The sequence below is a fragment of the Ctenopharyngodon idella genome, chromosome 9 (genome assembly GCF_019924925.1).
Source record: "Ctenopharyngodon idella isolate HZGC_01 chromosome 9, HZGC01, whole genome shotgun sequence".
Classification (NCBI taxonomy): Eukaryota; Metazoa; Chordata; class Actinopteri; order Cypriniformes; family Xenocyprididae; genus Ctenopharyngodon; species Ctenopharyngodon idella.
Genome location: NC_067228.1, coordinates 34792508 through 34816899, shown reverse-complemented (window position 1 = coordinate 34816899; position 24392 = coordinate 34792508). Strand labels below are relative to the sequence as shown.

Genomic DNA, 24392 nt, shown 5'->3' with positions numbered 1-24392 from the left:
CACACTCATGTGTTAGTCAGTCCATCAGGACTCTTTATCATATGGGTGTAGCGGGGCGGTAACTCAGCCGCCCTCTGCCACCGTAACGGGGTCAAAGAGCAGGTTGCCTCTTCTAATGTTTAGGAATACAGTCTAAATAAAAGTAGATCCACAAAACTGAACAAATAAATTGAAGCTATGAACCTGATTTAAAACCAATGGGAAAGTTGTGTCTGATGCAAAAAGTGATTTCCGTCACGAGTATTGTAATTACATTCATTAAAGGGATTTACCCAAAAGTGAAAATTCTGTCATCATTTACTTACCCTCATGTAGTTCAAAACCTTTTTTACTTTCTATAGCTTCAAGCTCTAATTAGGACAACAACAACAAAAAAAATACACCATGAATTTGATATTCACTGACAAGTTCACTGACAGTCCTTTGTGAAGCTTTTTGAATTGTAGGGTATATTGGTCAATTTATAGAAGGAAATCATTGATAAAAATCAATGGGGAAACTCTGGCCACAACGCCATGGTTACATTACACACCCATTCTTTGAAATTGGGTCATTGTAAACTCAGGCTTAACAGAATCCTGGGTTGTCTTGTTTCACGTTTCACACTGCTAATACTTGACCCGGGGTTAACAGTTAATCCTGGGCATTCATAAGATGATGCTTCACATTAGGGCTTTTCCCACTGCACATAACCCCAGGTTATCATTGTTCTAATCCCTGCTTTTAACCCCAGATAAAGGAACATTTCACACTTATAATTTAGAAGAGGGGATAGCAATACATTTTACCCAGGGTTATGAAAGCCTGCTGCGGAGCAGGTTAGCACCACTTTTTTGCTTTTAAAGATCATTTTATTCTTACCTTTATAGTCTGAAAAGTCTGGATAAACTTAATAGAACAGTTGGAAATATATATTATGTCGAAGCGCAATGCTAGAGTCTTTATGTAAATAGGTCACGTGATGCATTCAATCAGTGTGTAGGGAAGTGGGTTTTGACGGCCCACTCCCTGGACGTGTTATGGTCCAAGATAGAAAAATAAAAATGATGGCCCAACTCGCAAAGCACTATGGTGAAAAAAATGGTGTTTTTATTTATATACAAGTGAGTCCAAAGTGTATAAAAATAATCAACTCTTCCACCAGCAAAAACAAAAGTAAATAAAATGTTAACACGTATCCACAACACACGGTTTCACAGAGGAAAATAACAGGTTGAATAGTTTGTAGCTCTACAATTGCACGCTTGCACATTGGCCTACTGAAAGATCCTGAATGAATCTTCAGACACTCTTTTATACTGTTGGCTCCTCCCCTATTAGAGTCAACCATTTACAAAAACCAGGGGGAGTATGAAATTTTATGGTGCTCAAGTACTACATAAACTCGCACCCACAATCCACATCAAACATAAATAAACCCATAAAATGCATATCATCATCACATAATATTCTTTAAAGACATAAATTAACATAAACATAACATTTCCCACATCACACAACACATAGTATCCTCCATTCCGGGTGGCACCATTATTGCGGAGACCTGACAGAGTGCTATAAATAGCCCTCGAAACCAACAATCATGTTTAATCTCCATCTCTTCTGCACCGGATTCACTCAACATGTATCGACTAACGGGTAATTATCCTTGAATCAATATGTATGCATGTGTATGCAAGGTGAGTTTATTGTAGGGGGCGATGAGTACGTTGTGTTTGAACGAACAAGTGCTATGAGTCTCGTGTGCACCCGGACCATAGCAGTGACAGAGGAGCGGCAAATGTGTGTGTGCATGTCAGAGCCAGTGCCATCTTGCCGCCAGATCAGGTCTTCCTCTTTACACAGTGACACTGATAGCGTAAATATGCAAATAAGGACATTAATCCAGGATTTAGGCATCTACAGTGTGAAACGTTAGCTTACAAATACCCAGGATTAATTGTTACCCTGGGTAAATTATGAACAATATGAAATGTGAAGCAAGATAACAAGCGGGAGGTATTATAGGTATTATCAAATAGGCAGAATTTTGAGACCTGAATAAACGGCTCAAGTACTGAGGAGTTAAACCATTTAGAACTTTTTAAGTAATAAGCAGGATTTTAAAATGTATGCTAGTCTATGCCAGCGTTTTTGAAAAAAAGTTGCCAGCCAGCATTTTTTATCATTTTTCACAAAAGTGGCCCCCAGAATATTTTTTTGTATGAATATCAGAACATGCAATATATCAAAAGAAAGAACAGACCCTCTGCTTTTAATGAAAAAAACAAAAAAAACAACCTGTTTTATTCTAGCTTCATGCATTCTTTTTGATCAACAATTGAATGTGGGTAAATTTAATAAAAAAGCAATATTTTGAGCAAAAAGATATGAAAATCACATTCTTGTCAAAGACAATGTCCGGATTGTATTCATAATGATGATCAAAACATAGATGGAGTAGATCGAGTTCATCAACACCCCCAAAGCTTGACAGTCCTCCTAAATCGACATTTCTTTCGGCAACATTAGGCAGTTTTGATTTATATGCTGTTTAATGTTGATGATCACTTTATTTTACATATGCATGTAAATGAATATGCATGCATTTTTTCTGCTTCTTCTTCACCTGTGTTTTGATCAGGAGATTCAGTACTCTTTCAGAAGATGCATAACAGCTCATCCCCTTAACATATAACAGTGAAAACATGGAAAGCCGCAAAATTCTGTCAATGGCGGGGAAGCATTGCCTCATAAATGATGGAAAATTTTGTCAATGGCGGGGAAAGAATTAACAGGGTGTCAGTTCAGTGTTGAAAGAACTGGACTAATATGGTCATACTACCTGGTTCTAGTGAGAACTTTATCTGCTGCATTTTGGACCAGCTGGAGTTTTTTTTTTTTTTAAGCGTTCAGGGCAACCACTTAGTAAAGCATTATAATAATCTAGCCTTGAGGTCATGAATGCATGTTTTAATTTTTCTGAATCTGACACTGAGAGCATATGTAGTCATTTTTATATATATTTTTAATATGGAAAAATGCGGTTTTACAAATGACAGAAATGTGGCTTTCAAATGAAAGATTGCTATCAAATAACACACCCAGATTCCTAACCGACAACTAAGAATTGACAGAGCAAAAACAGTTAAACAGTATTCTAGGTTATTACGTGCAGAGGATTTTGGGCCAATTTTTTACTAGTCATCCATTATATATATATATATATATATTTACTTGGTATGTTTTGTTAGGCCGTAAAGAAATATAGAGCTAAGTATCATCAGGGTAACAGTGCAAACTAACGTTATGGTTTCTAGTGATATCTCCCAAGGGTAGCATGTACAGAGTGAAAAGTGATTGATATTAAACCTCATCATTTACTGCTACAAATTGATAACAATCAGATAAGTACGATTTGAACCATGCTAATGCAATTCCACTAATACCAACATAATTTTCGAGGCTATTCAAAGGAATGTTGTCGATAGTATCAAATGCAGCACTAATGACAATGATGAATTTATTAAATAAGCAAGAGGATCTATGACTTCTGGAAGCATCACTTTCAGTAGCTTAGTCAGTAAAGGGTCTAACATACATGTTGAATTTTAGATAATTCTACCTCTCCTATAGCAAAAAATGATTGGAACTGTTCCTCAGAGGGTCTAATTTAGCCAGTGTTTCAAATAAATTCCTGTTTGTTTTTCTTCTAAGAGAGTCGCAAAGTAAGCACACCTAGCAGTTTTTAATCTCTGTAGGCTAAAACACTATCCTTCCACGCAATGTGAAATACCTCTAGTTTTGTTTACTTTCAGCTGCCCTCCATTTTTCGGGCTGCTCTCTTGAGGGCCCGAGTGTGCTTGTTATACCACGCCATCGGACTGTTTTCTTTAATCTTCTTTAAGCGTAAAGGAGCAACCGTGTCTAAAGTGCTAGAAAAGAGAGAGTCAATAGTTTCTGTAGCAAAATTGAGTTCTTCTAAGCTATCTGGTATGCTGAGGAGTTAAGACGAGTCAGGAAGATTATTTATAAAGTAATCTTTAATGGTAAAAGTGATAGTTCTACCATATTTGTAACAAGGAGTCGGTTTTGCAGCCTTGGTTAAATGGTGTATACACAACACTAGATAATGATCTGAGATGTCATCGCTCTGCTGCAGAATTACAACGCTATGATTCTATGATTGAATATTAAATCTATGATTACGACAACCCTTGTAATTACACTGGTCCTGACATGTTTTGTCTCTCTCCAATAGATTTTAGAATGTCTGTAAATGCCAAAATGCATCATTTTTCATTATCTACATGAATATTAAAATCACCAACAATTAAGACTTTATTTGCATAATGTTACATAAAGCACCATCACTTCAAAAGAAATATAGAATACTGAAAATATTACTATAATACTTAAAATATTATTACTTTTAATACTTAAACCATTGCTATAAATGTGTTTAGGTTACTATGCTTATGTTTAGGTTTGGCAACTTTTAGGCCTTGATATAGCAACTTGTTATCCATTTTGGCTGAGCTTTTTTACTGATCATATTGCTTCCACCGCAATCATTATACATGTGATGTAGCCTTGGAATTTGGTAAAAAGAAGGCATCTTATATACTGCTTTAAAATGCTATAGACAGCTAGGTTTTGTAATAGTCAAGAGATGTTCAAAACCAGAGCATTTACACCTCATGGTGAATTTTAATGTGTTTTGCAATGACAAACTTCCTAAACTCAAAAGATTAAAGATAGACAGACCATTGTTTCAATGTTCCTTGTTTATTAGCTTAGAAAATCTTCACAAAATGCAAATGATCACACACAAAAACACTATCTGCAATATAAACCAGCTGCATTTTAAACCATGTCTAAAAATATCATGACAGAAGGTTTTTACACATTACATTTACATTTTTCATGATACATTTGTTCACTCAGTAGGGTCTTATCAATACAGCCAACTTAAGATCGACAGATATATCGAATTACCGATATTTTTCCCGATATTTAAGCATTTTACCATAATCGGTTATCGGTTTTGTAATATCGGATTTACCGATAAACGCCGCCATCTTGTATGTAAATAATACAGCCATGAATGAGCACACGTTGGAAATAAAAGCGCTGAATTTAATTCTCTCTCTGTTGTCTATGCTCATCATTAGTCTCGTGAAGTCGTCTGCATTTTCTGTTCACTCAGCGGGTTGATGTAAGCTACAGGAAATGCTCCAGCACGGCCATGGAACTTTTAATAAGATTCACTTGTTTAAAACACGGTTATATAGTAAATGTTTAAATAATTACGATTAATTCGCTAATAAACATCCAAGTAAACGCAACTCTATGGAAATTAATTATTTATTATCTCCGCGAGCGATCGCAGTTTGAGTATAGTTCTGTGTAAATGGATAGATAAACAGCGCTTTGTCGGCAGATATTTCATAATCTAGAACGACAAAAACTTTATTAATAATTCTGATATAACATACCACTTGAGAAATGCAATAAAATACGATGTTTTGTTTGTTATATTCCAATATTCCAGAGAATATTATTCAGTTATTTAACATTATCCAGCGAATTATTCTTCACTCTTTAGCCTATTAAACAGCTTATAAATCTACTAAAACTGTAGTTTAAAATGAAGTATTACATTTCTGCAAAGTTGATATGCCTCTTGTCTGTAATTTATGTGCTCCATTTGAAGACATTAGACATTCTACATTTATTTTGCATATTGTTAACATTAGTGTTGCTGCTGATGCTTTGTATAAATAAAATTATTTTTGTAATATGAAGATTAAAATTAACAATACAACAATGAAGCAGGCTTATGGGGCAGAATGCTGAAAGACTGTTTTCTACACTACAACCTACTTCTGCTCAACTGGGAGTATTAAGCTACATTAAAATAGTGCTATTTTTTCAGGTGGTTTAGATTGTTTTATTTTTTTAATTGGTTAGAAGTACTTTTATGTGCTTTATTTATTTTACTTTTTTCTTTTTTTTTGGCTTTATTGAAAATTTTATTTTTTAAACAAAAACAGTTTAGTAACAGTGCACTTTTTATTTTTTGCACTTTCAGACCCTCTATTTATTGGTGTATAAATAAGATTTGTTTTGTTTTCTATGCAAGAAGGGAGTGATTGTTATAAATAAAATGGTTTGTTCAGTTCAGTGGTGTTGTAATCAGGTCAAAAACAGAAGTATAACAGTAAATAAATATCGGTTCTGCATATCGGTTATCGGCACATAAACACAAATTATCGGTATTGGTATTGGTTCTAAAAAATCAATATCGGTCGATCACTACAGCCAATGGTAACACTGAATTTGACAACAATGGATGCAAATAACATCATCAACATGTCTGCTCCCAGTCATTCTATTTTAATAAATACGAAACTAAATGGGAGATCTTAGCATATTAACATATAACAATCCAATCTTCAAATTTTTTTTTTTTTTGTATCTTACATTTTGGTTTGTTTGACCTTCTGCTCATTGTTCTGGTCTTTATCTTTTCCCACCATTTCCAGTGTCTCTTTCTTCTTCTCCTCTGGCTCAAGACCTTGCTCCCTCCTGATCTGGGCCTCAATCTCCGCTGGGTCAATGTAGGTGTAGAAATAAGCCATGACGGAGAAGATGATACTCACAGCCACAAGCAGTGACGCAAACAACAAATACTCTGCCCACTGTGTGAGAAAACACAGAAAATTGAAAGGAATAATTCACCAAAAGATAATTCTGTTTCAAATCTGTACGTTGTTAATTTATCTGTATTATATTACAATATTCCAGCCTGGCTGAACGTGTGTTAGTGTATCTATTCATATGCAGCACCTGTTTCGGAAGCTTTCCCAGCTCTGCCACAATCAGCACAATAATGTTTCCCACGGCATTAGTGCACAACCAGCCAGCCTGCAACACTGACTTCATATTCTTTGGAGCCTAAAGACATGGAAGGACAGCTGTTGAGATGGAAGCACTCACAGATATTGACTGCAGAGTTATCTTTGCAGTCTACAGGATATCTTATGCCAAATTAAGCCTTATATTGACATATATTCCAGTTAAAAACACACTATTAAAGGGTTAGTTCGCCCAAAAATGAAAATCCTGTCATCATTTACACACCCTCATGCCATTCCAAACCTGTATGACTTTCTTTCTTTGGCTAAACACAAAAGAAGATATTTTGAAGAAACAATTTTGGTTCCCATTGACTTCCATTGCATGTACAAAAACTGTTGAAAAATTCTTCAAAATATCTTCTATTTTGTGCCAAAGAAAGAAATGCATGCAGGTTTGGAAAGACATGAGGGTGAGTAAATGATGACAGAATTTTAATTTTTAGGTGGACTATCCCTTTAATACCGCATAATAATACATAATAACTTCTCTAATCATTTAAACCTTGTCCTTTTCTTACAATTGACTGCAAACTTACATTCAGATCTGCCTCCATATAAATCAACAAACAATGGATTGAACCCCACCCTATATTCTTTCTTTTTCGATAATCCATTTCAATTGGATCTATGTCACAATACAGAAGAAAGACCTTTCACTACATACACTACATCCCAACTTTAAATATTTTCTAAGACAAATACTGTTCTCCAACTGACACCATTTACAGTTGTTGAGTATTGGAGGTCACTGGGCACATTATGTGGCAACTAGAACGTGTTTTTAGCACGTGGGAATGCTGTATTAACCAATCAGCAGCCAGGACTAAGACTATCAATTTTATTACTGACCTTAAAGGTGAAGTATGTAGTTTCTGCAATACCTAGCGGAATCACACAAATAAAATATATTTTGCAAACGTCCCTTTCGTGCATTGCGCCTCCCCCAACTCAAATACACAAATCACAAATACAGCTCTTACGAGTGCTTGTGAAGGCATGCCTCAACGGGTAAAAGTAGGCTACTTTCAATAAAAGGTCCAACATATTAGGAGTACTTTTACAATTCCCCGTTCGCTTTGACCTGTTCATGACCTGTTTAATCTACAGTAAATGCAGTGAATTGTGTCTTGCATCCCTGTAACTGAATGTCTTTTCCAATGTAACGCGACAGTCATGGTCCCAACACCCTCTGGCTCCACCTGCTACAGTAGCCACAGCCCAAACTCGTGCTATAGGCTGAGTTGGAAACAGATTGACAGATCTCTTAATGTTTACATGGTGCCTGGGGGATTCAATATTTACACTTTTGGGGGAGATAAACACATGAATGGCATACTAATAGACAATTAACAAAAAAACTGGGTTAAGAGAATGTATTTTGCCATAGCCTAAATATCTTATATACTGCACCTTTAAAGAACTGACAGAACATTTGATATCTTTCTACTGTCCACTTGGTAACAGCTGATACTGTATTGGTTTTAGAAGGTAATGAGTGATGACTGTTCAAACTGTGTAATTAGTAAATTAATCTTATTATAACATGTAAAAGTAAAAGTCCTCAACGCTGCTGACATGAGCGGTGAAGTGAACCATTGACCTACCTGTGAGTATGAGAACTGCAGGCCGGTGACCGAGAACATGACCTCTCCTGTAGTAATTAGGAAGTACTGAGGAATCTGCAGTGCCATGTGGACTGAATTGGGCTGCATGTCCTCAACTACCTTTATAGACTCACACTGCACACACACACACACACACACACACACACACACAAGAACAAACATGCACATATAAACCAAAAGCTATATAGAGACTTCTGTGAAATTACACATATAGGTCTATATAATATGAGACATTCTGAGGGAGGTTACACACATCAGTCGAGAACAGCGTGCTGGGGATGAGGAAGGTGTATGAGGAACCAAATCCAAACTTCTGAGAAAACTCACACGACTGCTTACCATTGCTGAGCACAAACTTCCGCCTTGGAAGATAAACCAACAGAACAGCAAGTCAACATGATATGGCATTCAAAAACCATATTAATCCTGTATGTGGCATAGTTTATAAAACTGGGTAACCCTTTATTTTAAGGTATGTTATATGTACTTACTATAGTAACTAACCCTAAATCAAACTCTTGCCTTAATCCATAAAGTGTAACCTAAAATTAAATAGTCAAAAAAGAAATAAAAAATGTAGGAGGGGCTTTCATCCTTCAGGAACTGATTTTATTATGAAAAGTGGATGCCAGACCAGGAGGTCTAATGATTAGTCACATGACATGTACAGCTCAGGTGACTGGCTTAAAAAAAAATTGTGTCCAGAACAGAGAAAATATGGCAGCGTTTAGGTTGTGTATTTTCCAAGGTTGTATGCGCCAGCCAAGCAGCTGCTATTGACATGAATGGAAATCCTAACAGTAAAAAACAAGGAACGTCAATACAAAGTAAGTAGTCAAGCATGGCACCCAAGCATTTCCAAGAAGGATTGGGAGTCAGTTTGGGATCATGCTTTCATGTGCTATTCAATTTAAAATAATTCATCGATTGCATATTACCCCTTACATTAGAAATAAGATGAATTCTAGACTCCCCTTCCCTCAGTAATAAGTACAAAACATCACTTGGAAACTATATTCATTGTGAATGTCATAGAATTTAGCTGTATTGGAAGAAAATTGTACACCACATTAAGAATATCTTGGGCATAAATGTAGATCTTGATCCATGTTCACTTATTTTGGGCCTCCCCTCAGCAAGGCTTCTGAATAAACACCACAAAAGACCCTTCAGTATTTTGCTGCTAGGAAGAACATTTTAATGTTTTGGACAAAATTCCCTAAATAGGGAATTGGCAATTTGTGAAAGAACTTATCCCGATGGAATTTCTGGCATTCATACATTCCTTAGCAGAGGTATTTCATTGGATATGGACACCCTATTTGGATTTTGTTTCTTTTACCGTAAGTATCTGTATCATCCCCTGTCATTTTTATTATTTTATTGTTACTATAGTTATTATTTGTTATACATTGTATTTTTAAGCTTTAATTTTAAGCTTACCTGGGGTATTCTTTGTTATCTGTTCTGTTATAACTGTTTTGTTGAAAAAATCAATTAAAAAAATTAAAGCTGCAAGCAGCTCCGCCACCCGGTGCCTTTAGGAAAACAGAGCACGGTGGGCAATATGCATTTAAGTAGGTAAATATAGGAGGACTATGTCAAAGTCATTTGTCATTTGCTACATCAAAGCATGTTGCTAGCCTATTTAACATTTGCTGACACTTTTTAATATGTTGCTAGGAGTCCATAACAGTGTTACACATGTCACTTCCTGTTGCTAGCAGGTGGCACTATGACTATAACTGAATATGGGCATGGGCATGGACATGGGCATGGCAATCGTAATATTTTATTAAACTTCAATGAAAAATCTGAAGAACTGACTTACGTCCCCTGAGAAACAAGTGTGTAGTTTGAAGTGACTGATGACTGAATAGAATCCAAGTTAGTGATGTTCAGATCTGCTGTCCAGCCATTCACAAACCTGTGTGACATCAAACATCATTTAAGGAAAGTTCAGTTCCCTTTTGAGGGAACTACGTCTGAGTGATGATACTATGAGAACGCTCCTGCACGATTGCGTCTGAAGCACATTCAACAAACTCTAATTTCAATGGTGCAACGTCACCCCGTGACATGTGATGGCGTACCACAGAAGCTGTAAAGGATAGCCGGAACACAACAGTGGAAGCTTCTGTAACTTCAGTAAGTGCTCTGTATTACTGTCCTCGTCTATTTGATGTTTGTTTTGCTTGGGAGCGGAGCAGGCGATCAGCTCTTGATGGGCTTGCTGTGTTCATAGTAAATGTTCCAATGTGTACAGCCGTGCACTATTGGGAGTTTAGCTCTGCTGCTTTTCACTTTTCTACTCCAGGGAATAAAGTCTTATGCAATATAAGATTCGAGTGGCTTGGATCTTGTGTTTGCCTAGGCAATGTGTAGATTATGAGTCCATAACATTATAATACCAGAGGAAACTTTGAGCAGACGGGAGATCCCCTTTCTCTCTCTCTTTCCTCTGATCGTGTGCAAACTAATTACGTGTGTTTACAAGCTAGGATTCCATGATGCTTTTAAATTGCATGTTGACTCCTTATCACCCTGTAGCACAAGACTGGTTGCCCACTGAAGCTAAGCAGGGCTAAGCCTGGTTAGTACCTGGATAGGAGACCTTCTGGGAAAACTAGGTTGCTGCTGGAAGAGGTGTTAGTGAGGCCAGCAAGGGGTGCTCACCCTGTGGTCTGTGTGGATCCTAACACCCCAGTATAGTGATGGGGACACTATGCTGTCAAAAAAGCACCCTCCTTCGGATGAGATGTTAAACAGAGGTCCTGACTCTCTGTGGTCGTTAAAAATCCCAGGATGTCCTTCAAAAAGAGTAGGGGTGTAATCCATTGGCCTCTGTCCATCAGGGCCTCCTAATCATCCCCATATACTGATTGGCTTCATCACTCTGTCTCCTCTCCACCAATAAGCTGGTGTATGGTGGGCGTTCTGGTGCAATATGGCTGCCATCGTATCATCCAGGTGGATGCTGCACATTGGTGGTGGTTGAGGAGATTCCCCCTTCTATATGTAAAAGTGATTTGAGTACCCAGAAAAGCGCTATATAAATGTAAGGAATTATTATTATTATTATTGACTATTTTATTATAAATATTCAGACTTATCATCCAGACTGTGTTTGCTAGTCTGGTGGATTATGGCTGCATTTAATTCCGAGGAACTAAATGGTGGGATAGTCTTATGGCTTTGAGGAGTTAGATGTCTATATAGACAAGCTAAGTGTCGCTACTCGAGCCCACCTTCTGAGAGACTGGGAGTCGAGGTGGCACTCGCAGCCAAAGTCCTCTTAGGGGTAGACGGATCTGAGAGCCATCATCTTCTCAAGGAAGGCTTCAGTCCTGATGCCGCAGGGCTTGGGACTTTGAGGGCAAGCCCCTCCAAAAAGAGGTGTCTCACACCAAGTTTTTGGGGTACCTACTTCTCCTTGATGCCTTTGGGAGGCCACCTTTGGTGTTCCGCGTGTAGCAGTTTCCAGTAAGTTTTTGGCCCAGTCGCCACCCAGGAATGTTGCAGAACTGGGAGGCTCACTCCCTCTGAGGAAAATGTAGGAGAAGTATGTTTGGTTGTTGGTTGTTCCATGCTGGTCATCAACTTCAGGGCATCGGACATGTTAATCAGCCTACACCAGAGGTTTCAGGCAACTCTTTCATGCAAAAAAATAAATAAATAAAAAAATCCTGATTTCTTAAGGACTTCCCTCGGGAAATCGATTTGCCAACCCCACCACCACCGGTGTCTTGAGGTGCAGCGGTTTCCAGCAAATTCATTCCTCAGAGTCAGCCTGGGAACATTGCGGCACTGGGAGGCTCACCCCTCTGATGAGGGTACTGGAGGAGTATGTTCGGTTGTTCCCTGCCGGTCATCCGCTTTAGGGCATCAGGCACATTACTCAAGATGCACCAGAGGTGAGTCTAGACAGACTGATTCCCTTAGTGGTTCCCAACAATGTCCCCAAGCAGGCTCAGGTGCTGGAACAGGAGGTTCCTGAACTGAGAGACTCAGGGTTTTACAGATGGTACTTCATATTTCCCAAGATGGGGGGTTGAGTCTCATATTTGGCAGTTAAACCATACTCTGGGGACGTACAGGTTCAGAGTGTTAACGTTGAAGTTACTTGTGAGTCAAATCAGACCCAAGGACTGGTTTGTCACAATAGATCTAAAAGATGCATGCTTCCATATATCCATCTAGGAAGTTCCTTAGGTTTGCTTTCCGGGCCGAAGCTTACCAGTATCAGGTTCTTTCTTTTGGCCTAGCATTGTCACCTTACACCTTCACAAAGCGCATGGATGCAGCTCTGGCTCTGTTGCGACTCCAGGGCATTCATATACTTAACTACATCGACGACTGGTTAATTCCAACACAGTAGGAGATGTTGGCTTGGCATCGAGATGTCGCCCTCTACCGCATGAGGTGCTTGGGTTGAGACTGAACTCCAAGAAAAGTGTGCTTACTCCACAATAGAGAACCACTTTTCTAGAAGTATTCTTGGGACTCGACTACAATGCAGGCACGACTGTCTCCTGCTTGTATCAAGTCGATCCTTTTAGCTGCAGGCAGGATCAAACTAGGCTAACCTGTCACTGTAAAAAATTTTCAGAAACTGTTGGGACTCATGGCAGCAGTGTCCAATGTAATTCCTTTCGGCCTTCTGTACATGAGACCATTGCAGTGGTGGCTCAAGACCAAGGGGTTTTCCCAGAGGGGCAACCCATTTCACATCATCAGGGCTACGCACAGATGTCTTCGTACCTTAGTGATGTTGAAAAAGCCTTGGTTCTTGTCCCAGGACCTGTGTTGGGGGCCTCTTGTCATCACTATTATGACTTCTTGCTTGCTATTACTTCTCTCAAGAGGGTAGGAGATCTACAGGCACTGCCAGTTGCCTCCTCCTTTCTAGAGTTTACTCTCAAGAGGGTTAAAGCAATTCTTCACCTTATACCGGGCTTTGTGGCGAAAGTTCCAACTAACATTGCATGCTCAGTAGACTTGCAGGCCTTTTATCCTCCTCCATGTGTGTCGGCAGACCAAGAGAAGCTAAACTTGCTTTGCTCAGTGAAGGCTCTTGAGTGTTACGGATTTGGACTCGACACCAGGTTCTCAAGTGCTTATGTCCTAAGCTGTACTCAGAGTGACTCACACTAGGACAGTAATTTCATTAGTATGGCGCAGTGGGTATTTCATTTCCATAGCGTCATCACTCAGACGCAGCATAGAGTTCCCATTGAATTGTAATAGAGATGATTTAAAGAGCAGTTAAAACAATTTTAAAGTTCACTGACCTAACAGCATTCTTTCCTTCCTTTGGTTTGGACTTTATATCTTCTTGCTGGAGGAAAAAATCAAAAGGAAGGGACAATTTCACTGTTATATTTTTCACAGTTATAGTATCACAGTAATGTTTAACCAGGCCATGAATCTGTTTGTTCATTAAAATGTAATTGGACCAGTAAAGGCCCCAATATACTTCAAGTGAAGAACAAACATGTGGGACATCATTTAGAACCAAATCTGACCAAAACAAGTGTTTTGGAGTCACAGCTGAAAACAGCTTGCCAGTGCAAACATTCTGGAAAACTTAGCGCCAGCTGTTAAACTCCTTTAAGCTGCCATTGGTTCATGACGATTATATAATAGATGGCTGTGCTCTGGGGCTCTGCCTTCTTTGACAAGAAAAGCCTTCTTTTTTAAAAACATAAATTCAACATATAACAAATAATAATGAATCCAAAATGTAAAAATATATATTCACTCCACTTTCCTGCAACGCTGCAAATCTGTGGCTTTAATATTTGTATTCCTTTAAATGTGTTAAGAGGTCAAGCCGTTTTCTGTTGGTCACACATCTTGACATTATACAAATTTGCAGATCAGAATTCACCAGACTTGAACTTTGGAATGCAGAGAAATATGAAACATGAGCTTGTGTTTCTGGTCTCCAGAATTCACACTGGTATGAACAGAAGTGAATAAAGTGAAATGTGACCACTCCTTTGCCATGAGTACTGTATGTCGGGGCCCCCAAAACACCCTAGTAATCACATAGCAACATGCTAAAAAGTACTCTGAACACCTTAGAAAATACATAGCAACACCCTAGCAACAACCCAAAGCACTCAAGCATCGTTGTGGTGACTTTTGCATAAGCAACAACCATTTTTCGTCAGAAAAAAAAGAGTTTTTGACCATGGAACTGCAATGTTTGCTTGGTGCACACTTACCAGATACATAATGGATGGGTCAGAGGGGATGATCAGGGTCTGGCGGCCTCCTTTAATTAAACTAAAAGCTTTGGTGATCACAGGATTTGTGTTTAAGGACACTGTGATGTCCTGGTGATCAAATGTCACATAATCTCCACTGCTCTATAAAAAACATGAGAAACAATGGTGAAACATCTCTGTTCTGTAATGCTGCAGGAAGTGTGAATTAGATGAGTATGTGTGTGTTTGTATAAGATGTGTGTATGAATGTGTGTAGTACCTCAAATGAGTCTATCAGAAGAGGCTCGTTGGGTGAGATGGTCACGTTCAATGAACTGTTGAACATGTTCACCACCTTTAGCTGGCTCTCAGAGGATGATGGGAAGTTTGGCAATGTTTTCTGAGGAGAATAAGATCATTAGATTGAGAAGCTTGAGAAGGCTTTTTCTGAATGTGAACACTTTAATATAATTTACACATTTCACACTCACATCGATCTCAATCTGGACTAAAGCTGCAGAAACAAACGCCATGGCAGCAAACAACATGCCAACCGTCATTCTCTTCAAAGGGCTGGAGCATAAAACAGATTCTCACAATATAACATTTATTATACACTGTATCCTCATCACTCTCTCCGCAGTTATGCCAAGAGATAAATCATTTCCTATTATGTAGTAATTCATACCTGAAATTGAGGCCACACTTTTTAATGAGAGGGAAAATAAGCCGGTCCATGATGGGCACCAGGGTCAGGATCAGGATGGGGTTCACAGTCTGACAGGGAAGAGAGCGATTTCAGTTGAGCTACATAAGATACAGGTTTGTTTCGCCATTTCACACTCTTTCAAAAGTCTGAGGAACTTTTGAAAGTTCCTCAGACTTTCCCCCCCAAAGACTGGAGTAATGATGCTGAAAATTAAGCAGGTTGATCAAATAAATGCAGTCTTGGTGAGCAGAGGAGACTTCTTTCAAAACATTAAAAAGTCTTACCGACCCCAAATTTGAACAAATTTGAAATATAATCTTTGGCCATTATAATCAAGAGCAAGATGAATAACTCAGCTTACAAGCACTCTGGTCCGTTGAGCTAGATGCAAACATAACAGGAATAAACTCACCTGCATCTGGTCTGGCTGCAGGATGAACGCTTTCTACAGACAGGAGGAAACAACATCGATTTAAAAAAAGACACATCTCAAGTGATATTTCATAAATCTCTGTGTATTGAGCCTAATTCAGCTAGATTTTAAATCTTAATTGTGACTATAGACACTGGATTATGTTAGATTGATAACACAAACATAAAGTGAGTCACTGCTGACTAACTCTTCCATTTAGAGCAATTAAATGAAATCAAGACACTTACAAAGTCTCCAGTCATGGTGGTGGCCTGGAGAGTCCAGCGGGAGCCCTGGACACGATTAACAGACACAAACCGTTAAGAAACACTAGCCCAACCTACAGACTCTACAGGGTTACCAGGTCAGATCTTTACCTTTTGGTCAAACAGGGTCCAAAACATAGGCAGGGGGATGTAGAGGAACAACACCTTCAACACCATCTTTATCTGAGCGATAAGAAGTTTCTATAGAAGAGAGAGAGAGAACAGAGGAATGTGTAAGTGTGGATCATGGAATATCCTACATTGTGGACTAAACGTCCTCACAAGGATAGTAATTTTAGAAATATGTGTGTACCTACTTAACCATGTTTTGGGGACAAATTTGTACGCAGAAATGAGTTAAATCTGACAAAACCTCCTTTTGGGGACATCCTCATTTGTAATAAGTAATATTTTTACAATTGTACTTATTTATTTATTTATTACAATTTTATATATACTTTTTTTTAACAATATAAGTCTCTGGAATGTCCCCATTTAGATAGCTAAGTAAACGTGTGTACAGAGATAGCAGGATTGTGGCATACATCATATTTCTCATTGGCCCAGTCCATCCAGTGTTCCCTCTTTGGATGAATGCTGCTTCTGTGCCTGAAACGGTTTTCGATGGCAAACTACAGAAAGAGAAGACAAATTTAATAAGATGATCAGTGTTGGAAGTAACGCATTACAAGTAACGCAAGTTACATAATCAGATTACTTTTTCAAGTAACTTGTAAAGTAACGCATTACTTTTAAATTTACTTCAAAATATCTGAGTTACTTTGTGAAGGGGCCTTTACAAATGCCAAAAATAGGACTTTTTTATTTAAACAAAACAAACAAGCAAGCCCAGCCCAGATAAGAAAAAGTAACAAAAATTATGTAACACATTACTTTCCATAAAAAGTAACTAAGTAATGCAATTAGTTACTTTTTTAGGGAGTAACACAATATTGTAACGATTTACTTTTAAAAGTAACTTTCCCCAACACTGAAGATGATTATAAGAATACATTAAGATTTGACATCTATACTGGAGGAGTTTCAACAAATTTTGTTAAAATTAAGTGACTTAAATTTAGTTGTGTTCATCACACAAAGGTATCATGTGACCTTGGAATATAGAGCACAAGACAAATGGACTGCTTGCATGATTTTTATTGTACATTTTAGTCTCTAAATTCCCTAAGTGTGGAAAACAGCTTAAACCATCTGCAAAATATCTCTTTATGTTCCACAGAAAAAATTTTTTTGAACCAATAAATGATGACAGAATTTTCATTTTTGTATGAAATACTCCTTTAAACAGGATCTCTAGTTATTGAGTATGGCCGACTCACCCATATGCATTTACACACAGACCAAATAATGTTTCCTTCTGGATCTGTTTTGACATACATGCCACTGCCAGCGATGAACACCACTGTAACACACAGCACACATCAGAATCACATGCACACATCACAGTGTGTGTACAGTTTGAACTCAGTCTTACCCAGAGACACAACCATGAGAGCGGCTGGGACGCCAAAAGCCAGAGGATAACACTGCTGCTGAGTGTGGATACCACACTCCTGAGCTGCACACACGGAGGAGGAGCGTTAGTCGGGGAGAAGGGTGTTATGGAAAAATATAATGGAAATGTGTGTTAAAGTGCCCCTATTATGCTACTTTAAAGGTTCCTATAATTTTGTTTTGGAGTCTCTAACAACAGGTTTACATGCATCCAAGATCAAAAACATTTTCTCATAATATCCACTGCAGCATCAGCTCTTTTCTCACAGTGTCTGAAACAGTTTGATAAAGGATTCGGTGGCTCTAAGCCCTCCTTTCTGAGAGCCTGCTCTGCTCTGATTGGTCAGATGACCCAGTCTGTTGTGATTGGTCAGAAACCAAACTCTCATTATCATATCTGAATTTCAGCTCTTGATTCACAGTGATACGAACAGTAACGATGGCGTCGGTTTTACCGTATCAGTCTCATCAAAGTAGATTTGCTTTGGCAGCAGAAAACAGCGTCTTCTCGACATGAACAACACGAACCAAACTCTTCCAGTCTCAGATACAACTACAGTGTTTGAGGGTCAAAGTTCACCAGCAGCCAATGAAGACCATAGACTGCCATTATGCAAATGTGTTACAAACATACGTATGTTCAGCAGGAAGTGAGACTGAATTACTGACGACTCGTTTCAGCTGTTCAGAATCGATTCTCTCTTTTAGGAGACAAAAACTCCATTTATCTGCAGATCTTTTACATTCACAAACAGCAATATTACACACTACGTGAAAGGGAATATCTGAAAGAGCACATTAGGGGCACTTTTAACGTGTGTACCTCTGAGAACAGGCGTAATGAGAGTGGAAAGAAGACTTCCTGCATTGATGCACAGATAAAACACTGAGAAGAATGTGTTGAGCTGGCGACTCTGTAACGATCAACACATCACAGCAAACCATTAGACAGAAAGATGAAGAAGTAGTAAAGCTGATGAAGATGTTAGGAAGTATCATACCTGATGTTCCTGAAACTGATCGCCACCAAATGCAGCCACACATGGTTTAATACCGCCAGTGCCCAGAGCAATGAGGACCAAACCCAGCATGGACAGACCGCTGACATACAAATACACATACACATGTTTGTTTTCCATATTTTATGTTTAATGGTTTTTATACTGTACAAACTGTATATTTTCTCCCCTTACACTAACCCTACCCCTAAACCTACCCATCACAGAAAACTGTCTGCATTCAACATCACTTAGCGTGATATATAAGCTGTTTTCCTCATGGGGACCAAAAATTGTCCCCACAAGGACAAGGATTTCAGATATTGTGGATATTTGTGGGGACCAGCGAGATAATATCAGATAAAATTAGCCAGATAACTACCCACCGTGAAATGATGTGTTGTAGCCCTTGAGCATGGAAACAGCTCTTTTTAGAAAACACATTAAAACATAGTGCTTTATTAGTTTACTCATTTTCTGACTTTTATATACTTTTTGTTTCAAATCAAATGATGTAATGTCATTGGTTTGGTTCATGGCTCAGAACTTGCTTCTCTTCTCTTCTGACTAAACTCTATGCTGAGATTCTCTTCTAATGCGAGTCGTGGCAGCTGATGGACAGATGTGCTCTGTGTGTTGATCGACTCACATGTGGAAGGTGATGTTATCCGGCGTGCCGTCTCTGTTAGTATCGGTGATGTCATGAACAGTGCTGACGGCCATGATGACCTGGCCAATAGCGTACACTATAGACAGGTATATGATTGTTCTGAAAGCACACAAACACAATCAGCCATGACAGCACACGCTCACAGATCAGACTTTCTGAACTGCATTCACTCTCAAAGTGTGGGACAGATTAAGACTCATCAGTCAGGGAATTTCCCCATAAAACCTACTTGAACTTCCCGAGCCAGGAATCGGCAATGATGGCACCCATGATGGGCGTCAAGTAGCACAGCGCCACAAAGGCATGATAGATTGAGGTCGCGAGGTCATCGTCCCAAAGCAGAAAATATCGGAAATACAGCACCAACACAGCTAGACAGACAGAGACAGATTTATTTTCATTGTCATGATCATTTAATCACAATTTTACACTGTCACAGTATCAGTAGGGTCATTTTATATTTTGCTCTTTTACTATTTTATTGCAAGCAGTGAATCTATTGGAATTGTATTGTGTTTCTATTGATTTTTTGAGCTTCTCGCTTATTTTTGAAACCATAAAAGTGTCTGTGCATTAGAGACTGTAAAGATCCTTGGTTAGGATGGTTTCAGATCAGTCAAACCCCTTCAAAGGTAAGTGCATGTGTCAAGCTCTAGATGGCACTGTAATAATTACTGTACATTCACTGATTCTTGAGATATGGGACAGAACGTTTTAGAAGTTAGTTTTTATTATTTAATAATACTTTATTTTTAAACCGGTATATTTGTAGACAAAGGTCTCAGGTAATGAATCATGTAAGAGAACAGTTTTTTCTGAAAATGTTTATTCACTTCGGAACTTAATTTGTGTCAACTTTGTCAGACGCATTAAAAAGCGTTATATTTTAATTTGATCCATCCAACAACAGTGTAAAGTCTTCAATTATGTAATAATAGTGTTTAGTAAGCTAAGTGAAAACATAAAAAAATTCTCTACAGTTTTTCTTGGGTTATTATGAACAATCCAGTTTTTAAATTCTTTCATTCTCTAACCTTCTTTTCAGTATTAAACATATATAACCAATGTTCTTATGTAAATCAGACATGATATCATGTCGTTCAGTTGATGCTTTGATGTTTTAATATTTTAACACAATAAATTGAAAAAAAGAATAAGACATTTCTTTAAAAATTAACAAAAACCTTCACCTGACGGTGTTAAATTCTGACGGTGTTAAATTCTGACAAATACTGACGGAGTGGACAAATACTGATGGAGTTGAAAAATACTGACGGAGTGGACAAATACTGACGGAGTTGACAAATACTGATGGAGTTGAAAAATACTGACGTGTGGATAAATACTGACGGTGTGGATAAATACTGACGGAGTTGACAAATTCTGACGGAGTTGACAAATACTGACAGTGTGGATAAATTCTGACGGAGTTGACAAATTCTGATGGAGCTGACAAATACTGATGGAGTTGAAAAATACTGACGGAGTGGACAAATACTGACGGAGTTGACAAATACTGATGGAGTTGAAAAATACTGACGTGTGGATAAATACTGACGGTGTGGATAAATACTGACGGAGTTGACAAATTCTGACGGAGTTGACAAATACTGACAGTGTGGATAAATTCTGACGGAGTTGACAAATTCTGATGGAGCTGACAAATACTGACGTGTGGACAAATACTGATGGAGTGGACAAATACTGACGGAGTTGAAAAATACTGACGGAGTTGACAAATACTGACGGAGTGGTCAAATACTGACGGTGTGGATAAATACTGACGGAGTTGACAAATACTGACGTGTGGACAAATACTGACGGAGTGGATAAATACTGACGGAGTTGACAAATTCTGACGGAGTTGACAAATACTGACAGTGTGGATAAATTCTGACGGAGTTGACAAATTCTGATGGAGTTGACAAATACTGACGTGTGGATAAATACTGATGGAGTAGTCAAATACTGACGGTGTGGATAAATACTGACGGAGTTGACAAATACTGACGTGTGGACAAATACTGACGGAGTGGACATACTGACGGAGTTGAAAAATACTGACGGAGTGGACAAATACTGACGGAGTTGACAAATACTGATGGAGTTGAAAAATACTGACGGAGTGGACAAATACTGACGGAGTTGACAAATACTGACGGAGTAGTCAAATACTGACGGAGTTGAAAAATACTGACAGTGTGGATCAATTCTGATGGAGTTGACAAATTCTGATGGAGTTGACAAATACTGACGGAGTAGTCAAATACTGACGGAGTTTAAAAATACTGACTGAGTTTAAAAATACTGACGGAGTGGACAAATACTGACGGAGTTGACAAATACTGACGGAGTGGTCAAATACTGATGGTGTGGTTAAATACTGACGGAGTTGACAAATACTGACGTGTGGATAAATACTGACGGTGTGGATAAATACTGACGGAGTTGACAAATTCTGACGGAGTTGACAAATACTGACAGTGTGGATAAATTCTGACGGAGCTGACAAATTCTGATGGAGTTGACAAATACTGACGTGTGGATAAATACTGATGGAGTAGTCAAATACTGACGGAGTTGAAAAATACCGACGGAGTAGACAAATACTGACGGAGTGGACAAATACTGACGGAATTGACAAATACTGACAGAGTAGTCAAATACTGACGGAGTGGACAAATACTGACGGAGTTGACAAATACTGACGGAGTGGACAAAGGTCCAGCTGGGGCCAAATATACAGTATATGGAGTTGACAAAACTGAATATTTTTCCACCTTAACCATGTGTTGTAGAGTGGAGCAATTTTGTTTTCTTTCTCAGTTGTAGCTGCCTTAATAAACATATCAAAAATGCCAAGATTTATCCCACAACTATTTACAGAAACTAATATACCGGGATGACGGAGTTGACATGTTAAAGCTGTGACCGCAGAGACTTCAACATTGTTTGTATAAAACATAAAAAATATAAGACTTCCAGGATTATGTGTCCTACTGTGAGATCCAGGAAATAGTGAGTGCTCCTCAGAGAGCCTGATTTATTCAGAATTATAAAAAAATTTGACGCAAAGTGAGGACACAACTTTGATAGGCATTTTTATGAAAAATATAATTCAAGACTTAATTTTGTATTGTTTGATATATTACAGATCTCTGCCTTTCCATTTAAATGTATATTTTTGAATTTGTTGCATTTTTAAACACTTTGCTTGGCAGTTTTACAGTGTGACCTCATGCTGAGGACAGGCTAAATTACATGTTTTCCAAGTACAGAGCATGTACATTAACAAAATTATTTAAAAATAAAAGCAATGAATGTTCTGAGTATCCAGATTTCCCTTAGATGTAACTTTTTAAGTATTTTTATTTTGATGAATTTATTTATTTTTAACATAAAGAGGGCTTTTGTGTGTAGGACATATTTTGTCCCTTATCTCAAGAATCAGTGCATTGCAAATTTACATTTACGCCAAAAAATAATTATAATAATAAAAAGAAGCCTGAACCATATAGGGGAAAATGTCTTCATGTACCAGCTACAAATATTTAGAAATTAGGGGAGAAATTTGCAATTTGCATGTGAGAAGTGTCTTAAAGAAGCCAGTCCTAAGTCATTTTTCAGAGTCACATGAAACTTGTTGTATCTCATACACAGACACTTGGCATTGATCAAATTATTTTGTAAATATCGATGTGCATTTTTCCACGTAGCCTGTAATAAATAACTGAACCGTATGTTCAGAGTTCAATACGCAAAGGTCCACAAAGCCTGAAGCAAACAGACACCGTGACAGTTTCTGTCCTGTAGGAGTCACTGCACAACTGTGTCGCTGATCAGCAGGATCTGCTCTTTATTACTGTAAGATGATATTGTTATATGTACTTGGATTTTTATGATTGACAATTGCTGCAACAGTATTTATCACACATGGACTAGTTATGTTCACACAGTGTTTTACTTGTCTTTTTAAAATGTAGCAGTCAAAACCTTTTCTTTATTATCTTACCTCGCATGCCATAGTAGGAAAACCTCTCACAGAACTCATTTACCACAATGAAGAAAATGCTGATTGGATACCCACAACACTCAGCCGTCTGTACCAACACACATTAAATGAGATGGAAACATATGGAAGCACACTAGATCTAGAACATGTACTACAGAACATATACAAAAATAGCATATATTTCATGTTATAATATTATTTCTTTGTTTTTAATGCTATTATCACTCAAAAACATCATATTATTTAGATTGATGTTTCTACAATATATGTAAGGGGAAAAAAAGACAGGATCGAAAGCATAAAGCCAGAGACAGTGTAATGGCGTTATTCAGCTGTGATGAGCATTATCAGAATCACATTATCACTTTGATAAGTCAAATAAACACAGACACATTTACTTACAGTAGCTGTCTGAATGAGAACATATATACTTTTATTGATATTATATAAAAGTTAATTATAATTATTACACACTAACCCTAAATTAAAACATGTTTTTAGAACAAAAGAAAACAGATTTTGTTTCGTTTATGAATTTATTTTCCAAATGCAGATTCACCCGAATGTCCTCAAGGATATTTATAGAAGATTTACATTTATTTATGCTTTTGGGAACAATTTACGGTAATTTACGCTTTTGGGAACAAATTTGTTTCCAAACCGTAGTAAGACAACACACACACACACACACACACTGGGTTTCCATGTTTTATGGGGACTTTCTATAGACATAGTGATTTTCATACTGTACAAACTGTAAATTTTGTCCCATAACCATAAACCTACCCATCACAGAAAACTGTCTGCATTTTTACATTTTCAAAAAACATCACTTAGTGAGATTTACAAGCTGTTTTCTAGGAACCAAAAGATGTCCCCGCAAGGACAAGGATTTCAGATATTGCCATCTTTGTAGGGACATTTTGTCCCCATAATGTAGGGTTTAATTTTATGCAGCTAAAATTATTTCATAAATAATCTTACCTTTTTCTTCTTTTTCTTAGTCTCAACCATCTTTTTGTCTGTGAGATGAATACATTTTTAGTTCACATACAACATCAAATTGTCAAC

The 24392-nt window shown here is 37.9% G+C and overlaps 1 protein-coding gene across 1 annotated transcript; it reads right to left on the bottom strand.

Annotated features, from left to right (window-relative positions):
- Window positions 1–4764: 4764 nt before the first annotated feature.
- On the bottom strand, window positions 4765–24344 carry slc15a1a (solute carrier family 15 member 1a). Its single transcript, XM_051906699.1, has 22 exons — window positions 24306–24344; window positions 23322–23409; window positions 19539–19680; window positions 19289–19408; window positions 18643–18742; window positions 18465–18555; window positions 17622–17705; window positions 17467–17549; window positions 16672–16758; window positions 16238–16327; window positions 16109–16153; window positions 15861–15893; window positions 15428–15516; window positions 15231–15312; window positions 15020–15139; window positions 14758–14901; window positions 13819–13865; window positions 10359–10454; window positions 8781–8889; window positions 8507–8641; window positions 6832–6939; window positions 4765–6683 (listed from the first exon to the last, which is right to left on the bottom strand). Exons 1-22 carry the CDS (start codon window positions 24333–24335, stop codon window positions 6462–6464), a joined length of 2145 nt encoding a protein of 714 aa, XP_051762659.1. The 5' UTR covers window positions 24336–24344; the 3' UTR covers window positions 4765–6461.
- Window positions 24345–24392: the final 48 nt, after the last annotated feature.